We start from the raw sequence: 9,741 nt of genomic DNA, 5'->3' as shown, positions 1-9,741 counted from the left end.
ATCGAGTTGACCTACATGCTAGTCTTATTGCATTAACATCGTCCCTGAATGTTAATACTCGACTAGAAATGATTAAGAGTAGTGTTCCCTATATCATCTCACTATCGATTCAACCAATCGATTGATATAGGTAAGAACGCTCTACTCAAGGACGTTACTATACTTAGTTTATTTGGCACTAAAACAAATAAGCATAATAACCAAACTATTGCCTTTATTAATATAAGAATATGATATACATGAGTCCATACAATCATCAAATGATTGGCTCTAGGGCTCTAACTAACAATTTTCACCTACATATTGTACAAACATTAAAACCCCTCAATCATCATGCCTTGGTCTAATAGGCGCAAGTTGGGACTTGATTGCACTAACAAAGCCCACTAGTTTTTCTCCTTTTGAACTTCTTTCAGGGGGCGAGAAATTTTTTATATTATTCTTTATAAGATGAAAGACAATTGAAGCTAGAAAGATTAAGGCTAATATTACATAAAGAGAGCTTATAATAAAGAGAGCAATAAGCTTAAACACCAACTATCAAATGTTCCTCTTGATCCTTGATTTATAGCCTACAATATCTTCAACTTTTCACTTTTTCTTCTATCATACTCTCTTTGATCAATGAACTTGATCCACCATTAGTCAACTACTTCTCCAATCATCATAAGCTCTAGTGTGTCAATGACTATCTTAGTCGACTAGCTTCCACCATCAATCGACTATTTTCTTATATCCCTTAGATTATCCAACTGTTATCACTCAACTTTGTTTGATCAATGACTATCTTAAGCTTTTGAATAAGTAATAAATTGACTAGATCATGTTATCAATTGACTTACTTCAGTTCAGTTGACTCTCTCATTGACTCAATCATGGGCAAAAATATTTTATTCAATGGTCAATCAGCTTGAGTTGCCTACCTAGTCAACCCTACCAACAGTTGACTGAACTCTACCATTTATTCTATTGGATCATTAGTTACGACCATTCTAATGGTTGATACTTTGCCTAAATTGAGAACAACCCTCTCCTAGGTTACAAGTCTAGAATGGTTGATAGTTTGCCTAAATTGAGAACAACCCTCTCCTAGGTTACAAGTCTCTCAACTCACTTATGAGTTTACTTTGTAACTCATCTTCTCCCATGAGGCCATCCTATGTTAGGTTTATCATTTCTTGAATACATTGAGCCCTTGGCTTGATCCATGTATCATCTTTCACTTGTTCACCTACTTGTTTAAGTGTTAGGGACGTGAATCTATTGAATAATTACTCAAATAAATTATTTTAAGTAATTCTGATCAATTGAAATATTTTTTCAATTGACTCAGTTTAATTTCAATTAATTGACCTGCTTTATCACACAAGTCATCTTATGGTTGTTGTCTTCTCCTATTAGATCAACAATCTTCTTCTAAGAGGTCCCACTTTCAAGATTTTCTTTTTTACTTGATATTTGATCAACTTTGACCTACCAAAAGTTTTATCTGTCAAACAACTGATTACCCTTATTTTATCTAACTTCTATTCGTGAAGTATTGATCAACCTTAGCCTACTTGTATAATTCTAATTGCTATGCACTCGGTCACTATTTGGACTTGTCTAACTACCGACACTTGTTGGACTCCTTATTTGCAAACATATGTTAGACTTCTTGAATTGCCAAAAATCTTATCACCCTTAATCTATTTGGCAAATCACCCTTTTGACTAAACATCAAAAGTGCTTGGTTACCTTGATCACTTGAGTATTATGACACCAACAATCTATCCAATAGCACTTGGTTGAGCTCACTCACTCAGGGCATGATTACACTAACAAGGTAAATTCTAGAGTATTTTGATAGGATTTGGGACTTTATAGGGGAGTAGAGAAGGATGACATGTCGGAACATGATGCATCTAAAGGACTAGGGACTAAGCGAGTTGAACTCAAGGACAAGGAAAAGCATATATCAACAAGGTTGAAGCTCTTAAGGCAAGAGGGTTGTGATAGATTACATGTGAAATATAACTTGGATTTGAGTCTTTGAGTAGCATCATTGTGTGTGATGTATTTATCTATGTAGGGTTAGATTATATAGTGGATTGAATGTAACCTTCAACTAAGAGGCAATATGTCTCGGGTTATAGTCAATTGATGAGTTTGATTCTATATATAGCTTTGAGAAGGTTTTTGAGGGTGTAAGTTAAGTGAGATCGGGATCGTTAAGTGGATTCAACTGAATGGAGGGGGCCCTCAATCGACTATAATCTTCACTTGAGAGTCGATAATATTTTTATTTGGGCTACAATCACAATTATATTAGAAAAAAAAATTAATCAAATTTAATATCATGATCATAATATTGATCATTAGCACTTCATGACATAGTGAATTCAAAATTTTCATTTATTATTGAGAAAATCACACTTTGTATCACATATTTTTTTCCCTTTTGTAAAATACCTCAAAGCTTTTAAATCACCATTTTGCCTGTATAGATTTAGTTTGTTATGGAATTGCCTCTTTTCAGTGTTATCGTCCGTATCAATATGACTCAAGATCAGCAAGATGCGTCTACATGATCCAATTTGAGCTACCTAGTCATCTTGCTAAGTCATAATTATCCAAGTCCCACTTGGCCGAGCTGCCAAATTGATCTGAGTTGTCGAGCTAGTTCAGCCTAGTTCAAACTAGGCTAACCTATTGAGTTGATCCGAGCTACCGAGCTAGTCCGAGCTACCAAGTTGATATGAGCTGCCGAGCTAATTTGACCTACCGTGTTGATGAGTCCTCTAGTCCGGCTGAGTTCTTTTAGTAGGGCTCGGCAGACCATGTGTAGATATGGGTCACGATCTCTACTTTTCCTAGGATCTCTTATCCATAATCTTCATGAAAGGGCTCTCAGACTCTCTCTTTCTGCATTCTCTCCTTTTTGTATTTTGTCATTATATTCGTGACCTCTGATGCATATTATTCCTCCAGAATCAATAACGTCATAAGAAGAAAATTTCATTAAAATAAATAAATAAATAAATAATCAGTACCATCGAATATGGAAGAAAACTTCATTCTCACTATGTGGTACGGTGGTAAATTCCTGCCGCATCATCCAGATTGCAAGCTAATTTGTAATTAGCTTGGTCGATAAATTCAAGATTAATATGACTTGTGTTTAAGTCATATGATAAAAAAATAATTCATTCATCTCAGCACCCCCAATAAGTCTCGTCAATTTGTCTTTAGACCAATACGGAAGAGATAAATCATGGATGACTATTAACCATTAGTACAGATGACCAAGACATGCTCAGATAGACTAAGTTTAAACCCAAGACCTCATATGGTAATACCTCATATCTCAACTTCATATTGTCCCGAGAAGACGATTTGTGTTAAAGTCATGAACCTACAAAATGTCCCTGTCTCTAATTTTAATTATAAACTGAGTTTACGAGTATTTATTCAAACATAATGTCGAGTTCTAGGGGATAATCAATTTTAAAAATTAGGTTATGCCCCCTAAATTCAACATTTTTAATCACAAATCCATTTTATAACTTGTGTGAAGCCAAATTCTAAAAAAAAAAAAATCTCACAATTTCTTGAAATTTGATTACAAGGTGCTTAAATACAATCTTTATATGAGTTTGCATCTCTAAAGGTGTTTTAAAAGAAAAATTGAATTCATGGGCATAATTAAATCGGCTTGCAACCTGAACATACAATTACGTTTTAATCAATCCTTTCTGGTAATCAATACAATTAAAGCAACGCATATCCTCCAATATGTTTTGACTCACCACCTTTTTGTTTATTTAACACAATGAGGAGACATTTTACTCGAATGTATGCTGATTTAGGCTAGACTGAGTTCCAAGCTGAATTACCACCACTGAATCACCATCACAAGATTATCAATCATTTTGATGAACAAACAGAAATTGGCAGGGGCCATTTTTGTAAGCTGAAGGCATGATGACGTGAATTGATGGATAATCAATCATTTTGTAAGCTGAGTACAATTCACAGGTGGCTTAGGAACCTCAAAATTGGGTTTCCAAGGCCTTCAACAAGGCATATATCACAGAAGGTGCACCAAGTACAAGTACTTCTTTACTGATGCACCATGGTTCTAGGATGTGGTATTACAGTTTGATCTGAAAAGCCTGAAGGAAAAAATTTATAAAACTCGAACAAAACGGAAAAATATGAAACACTAAAATATTCTTCAAGAAAACTTCACCTCGTCTACAAGTTTCATATCTGAGTCGGCAGGATTAAACTTCTATGTATTCCTCACACTCATGCTGCTATATATACACATCCACAAATATTTTGCATGGACTAATTAGGAGCCACCACCATTGACAGCTTGACTCTTGACAATTCAAAACAAGTTACATGAAATGGAAAGAGTTGCTGACTCAAAATTGGTCTCAGGGATGAGAAGCTTCTGCTGAATCTTTGCTAGAGTTGCATTTTGTTATCAGGTCGTAGTTGATTGAAGCCAGTTGCGACAAGTTCTGAGAGTGATTTTGCAGGAGGATGAGATGAGATTTTATTCACAGCATAATCTTTCATAACCACAATTACTATGGTTCAGTGAAACTCCTACCTTGAAAGAAAAGTTGCTGAAGGAATATTTCACAGAATGCGATGGCCCAAAGTCTGCCATACTGCCACATTCATCTCCCTGTTCACGGAAAATTTTAAACAGAATGTTATCTCCAAGAATGACCAATTCCATGGTAAAAAACGGAAAATATATCACTGTACATCTTCATCCTGGCTGGAGCTATGAGGACTGCTGCCGCAGCTCATACTGCATGTGTCCGATCCGTCATCATAGTCATGTGATGCTGCCACAAGCAGCTCATTACTTCGGTTCCATTGATGCCGGCTAGCAAAATAGCTTGTGTCCTCTTCGCCTTCAGGTGAGGGGATGAATGCTACCTGTCAAGAGAGAATCAAACTTAATTCAGTCATGTTTCTTTCTGTTGTGTTTGAAAAAGAAACTGAATCTTGGATCGCGTAAGTAGTCTAGACTTGAAAAATGTAACCTTTTGCAAAGCGAGCATGTCCCAGTTAATGCTTTCGAAGAATGGATGTGCCTTCACCTGTCCTAGTGTAAAACAGTAATGTCAGGTTTTGCTGCACTAATTAAAGATGTTGATCATGCTAAATGATATTTACCTCCCCAGCACCAGTTGCTCCAAGTCGTTGGCTTGGGTTTTGAATTAGCAATCTGAAAAACAAGTAAAGGATGAGTTTGGTTGCCTACTTAATTTGAGTTTTTTATTAAATGCATACGTAAAACATCTTAGGGTCAGAGAAATGTATTTTACAGTATAGAGCACGAGTACAACTCATGTACCCACTATGCTACTCCAACCAGAAAAACGTAATGTAATAATATTTAGAGCATTGCCAAACAAGAAAATAACCAAAGTTTAATTACATCTCAGATCTTACTTGCCAATCAAATCATAGGCTGCAAAGCTCATCTCTTCAGGCACTTGTGGCCAGGGTATATCCCGATTCATGATGTTGTCAAAAATTTTCTGCAATTAGTAAGATACTCAACTTTGCTTAAAAAAATATAAAACTATGAAAGGACACAACTTTATCCTAAAGTATAATGGGTAAAAGTAGACATGGGTAACCAAAGGATAAGCATAATTAAACAAAACAACTACAAAATATTAATTTGCAGTCAGCCAATTTCAAATGAATGAATAGCACACTTTGGGATGTCATTTGATACAGCACTTATATAGGATAGGATCGTTGAGTGCATTTAATAAAAGAATTTAGTATTCAACGTTGATGACCTACCTCAATAGAGGGTTAGTGGAAATGATCTTTACCCTGGAATTAATTAACTATCATAAACCTCCCATATTTGGCAGACATCAAATGTGAGCCACTAGTACTGGAAAGATACCTTTAGCCTTATAGTCTTAAAACAAGGCAAAGATAGACATCTTTGAATTTTTCATAGACTGTCCCTGTTCATTTAAGTCTCACCAAATTCTTTTAGTTTTTCATTCATAACTATTCCATGCCTAATTTTGTCTTGGTTCTCGTAAAATTACCTTCAATTTCATCATTTAATCTTACTTAGAAGCTGAACTTGTAACATTAGAATCTCAGTTTTTGAAATCCACTTTAGTACAATAATTTTATCTCCAATTCTTGAACATTGACACCTCTATCCTTATAATGAAACCTACTATACTTTTATGCTTTACTTCTAATGTCAAAGTTTAAGACAATGTGAAAATCATGGATTAATATTTTGTACTGTTATGGTCAAAATGGGCAAAATTTACCATTGTACCTGCTGCTCGACACCATAGGACGCTATAGGATCACAAAGGAGCCACGATCCTGTGGTACTCCATGAGATTGCAAGGGGCCTCCATGACCCTGAGGAGGCCGCCATGGGATTGTGGCGCCTTCACAACTCCACAGAGGTTGTCGCGGGTGGGATCGCGAAGGCCTTCGTGGCCCCGCAAAGGTCATCATGGGATCACGGTGGTGGCTCCGTGATTCAGTTTTTTTTAAAAAAAAATATTATTATTATTATTATTTATTTATTGCATTTTTAATTTTTTAATATTTAAGTTAAAATTTTTAATTTTAATTAATATATTTTATATTTAAAAAATATCAAAACTATATCGGTATGACATGATACGGTACCAAAACCATATCATTTCAGTTAAAAACTAAAACTCCGATACAAATCAAAATTTTAAACTATGGTGAGAAGCTCTACCTATTTTGCATCACAATAATGAAATGAGTTACTTCTGCACCATTCTGATAGATTAATATCCTTATTTATCGGTGTATTGATCAAATACTACTTTCTTTTGTCTTCTATACGCCTAGATATCCTTTCAGCTTATTATCTACATGTAAACACACTAAATCACTTTTTTGGTAACCTCTAATATTGATTCTATTTCCATTATGATTTAAGGAAAAGTGAGCAAAATAAGGCATAAATCTCAAGCATTATATCAGTTGGTGGTGGCTAAACACTTATCTTCTCTAGTGCTTGATTCTTCTCCACTCCAAAATAATCTCATGGGTTATCTTAACCTACAAAATTTACAAAAAGTTTTCACATTTTATCTAATCTTTAGAATCTAGAGTGTATGCCTTGCAATTAAGTGAGCACGTCCAATCTTCATTTCTTGCTAGTGTTCAAAAAGATACATCAACACCCTTCTTAGCATGTCTGGATATATAGGGTCTGATTGGTAAACCAGATGTCCCAAAAGAAGATCCTTAGAAAAGGAAACAATTTATATAATTATATTATTAGCATTCCTCTTTAAAATTGATTGGCTAACAATTATTTATAAAAATTCAAATCCTACCTATCTTAAAAAAATTGAATCATTCATATGTTATGAGGATGTTAAGGTGGATGTGTGGACATACGAGAATGAAAAAAATTAAAAATGAGAGTATTAGAGAGAAAGTCAGAGTTGCATCTATTAAGGAAAAATTCTGAGAGATACGTTTAAGATGATACGAGCATATACTTAGAGGACCAATAAATGCTATAGTTAAGTGATGTGAAATTATGACAAACACATATATCAAACGAGGAAGAAGAAAGCCAAAAAAGACTTGGTTAGCAACGATAAAACAAGATAAATTTATTTAAGTATAGATGATGATAAAATAGGAGATAGAGCTCAATGATGCAAAAGGATTCATAAAGTCGACCCCACCTAGTGGGATAAGACTTGATTATTATTGTTGTATATGTTATGAGGTCATGTCAATCAAATCAAGTATCCAACCCACACATGAAGAGAGAGTGTCACCCAGACCCACACATGAAGGGAGACTATTTACTATACAAATATATAAATTGGAGCTTTCCTAATAGCTCAAGTTTTTGAAAATAGTTTTAGCCAATGAACTTTAACTATTGGTTTTAAATAGTTTGTCAGCTTTAGTGATGCATATTTTAGAATGGTACGATTTTTTATTTTGTGTGTGTGTTGAAAGTGTGTTATAATTTTAAATACTTTGTTACCTTCATTGGTGAGTACTCTAGAATGCTACTACTCTTAGTTGAAAGAGCCTTTTGAGTCTTTTCCATCTTCTGTTCCTTTGAGAAGTGACAACGCTAAAGTATATATTTCAAAGGGTTAAAAAGGGCAATGCTAATTTGTATTCCTCTCAAACATTTCAATTATTTCTTTTTAATTAGAGTAAACTTCATCAATCTTTGTTTCCTCAGACATTCTAATGAAGTAGTATCGCTGTAAGAAAAAATAGGCATTTGGTGTTCACAAAATTAACCATATGAACAAAGCTTGAAAGAGTTGTTGCAGATCACATAGGTACTGATTCCTTGACCTCATATCAATCAATAAGTTGATAGAGAAAGGATGAAGAAAGGCCACATAACAAGTCTCTTACGTGTGCTTCTTCTTTAACTGGTGTGTACAAAGATGGGTAGAGAAAAGGAAAACATTCAATGAGGTTTACAGGGACGACTAGAGGATGGAGAAAGACCACAGGAGAAAAGTCTCTTGGGTGAGCTTCTACCTGTCGTGCCTCATACAACAGCACCTGACAAATTGATGAAAAGGGAGAAGGAAGCAGTAGACGAATCCTATAACTAGCTGATAGGATTGTGTATTATGGTACACAGTGAGTGTAGGAAAGGAAAAACAGGAAAATTTGGAAGAAGGGTCAAGAAGAAGAAGCAAGCTAAGGATAGGAAATAAGTTTTGCTTGTTAGAAAAGAGGGATTCTACCTCTAGAAAATGATTTGAGAGAGAGGGAGACTAGTGTCTGGCACAATCAAGGACACTGGGAAGAAGTGTAGAGATAAGGGTAGTGAACACGCTGAGAGGTTGATTGAGATATAGTGACATAGAAAAGACAGCTGGAGCCCAAACGAAACCAAGAATGAAGTGCTGAAGAAAGCCGAAGATCTGAAAGCAGAATGAAGTGCTGAAGAAAGCACCTCAGGAGGAATGAAACTTTCACCAATGCAAGCCCTATAAGAGAAGCTCTGTAGGGAGGGAAACACTTAAGCAGAACTCTATATCAAGAAGTGCTATTGATAAAATAAGTTGGTAGGTAGTATAGCTGCTAATAGGGGAATAGAGTTAGAAGGATTTGAATTTGGATTTGGAGGACAATCATCTATGAAATCAGAGAAACATCTAGGTGCAGGAGGTGGGGCAGGAAGGAATCAGAAGTAGAGAGATAGAAACTACCCAAAGCATTAGACATTGAGGGTAGCTGGCATTGCCAACCTAGTGCAGATGTTAAGCAGAACAAAAGAGACAACATTTTGAAGATCAAGCATGAAGGGAAGAAATCAATGACTCTAATGTTTAGTGGGTGGCATCACAAATTGATAGAGGTGACAAGGAGACAAATTTTGATAACCAATGGAAGAGCCATAGTTTGTAGAATCACGATCCTACGCAGAATCGATTCAGGATCGAGATCGGATCGTAGAATCGTACGATCCTACCAAAAACCCTTAAAGTCTTATCATACATGATTAATAATTAGAAAAAATACCTAAAAACTCATTTATATATAAATAGATAACTAATTTTACATATATATGCAATCATTTACACTCAACACCTCAGATTACATTACTACATGTACAAATTTAAATTAACTAGTAGTTTAACTACCATTCTTTCATAGTAATAATATTTATATTTATATTTTCATATCATAAAATGAAAGAAT

The 9,741-nt window shown here is 35.0% G+C and overlaps 1 protein-coding gene across 3 annotated transcripts in view; it reads right to left on the bottom strand.

Annotated features, from left to right (window-relative positions):
- Positions 1–4,184: 4,184 nt before the first annotated feature.
- Positions 4,185–9,741, bottom strand: part of LOC122051099 (probable serine/threonine protein kinase IRE) — a 45,299-nt gene continuing 39,742 nt past the window's right edge. For 2 of the 3 annotated variants that reach the window (XM_042612052.1, XM_042612054.1), the window contains exons 11-16: positions 5,461–5,549; positions 5,182–5,233; positions 5,049–5,105; positions 4,765–4,941; positions 4,604–4,681; positions 4,185–4,511 (exon numbers count right to left, since the gene is read on the bottom strand). In XM_042612052.1, the coding sequence (XP_042467986.1) occupies positions 4,425–4,511; positions 4,604–4,681; positions 4,765–4,941; positions 5,049–5,105; positions 5,182–5,233; positions 5,461–5,549 (540 nt within the window). In that variant the 3' untranslated portion in view covers positions 4,185–4,424. Of the gene's footprint in view, positions 4,512–4,603; positions 4,682–4,764; positions 4,942–5,048; positions 5,111–5,181; positions 5,234–5,460; positions 5,550–9,741 lie in introns of those variants that run through there. The other variant, XR_006131322.1, reaches the window with a different exon arrangement.

Source organism: Zingiber officinale, chromosome 3A (assembly GCF_018446385.1).
Source record: "Zingiber officinale cultivar Zhangliang chromosome 3A, Zo_v1.1, whole genome shotgun sequence".
In the NCBI taxonomy this organism is placed as follows: domain Eukaryota; kingdom Viridiplantae; phylum Streptophyta; class Magnoliopsida; order Zingiberales; family Zingiberaceae; genus Zingiber; species Zingiber officinale.
Note: the sequence above shows the minus strand (reverse complement) of the source record. Positions and strands in the feature narration are given on the sequence as shown.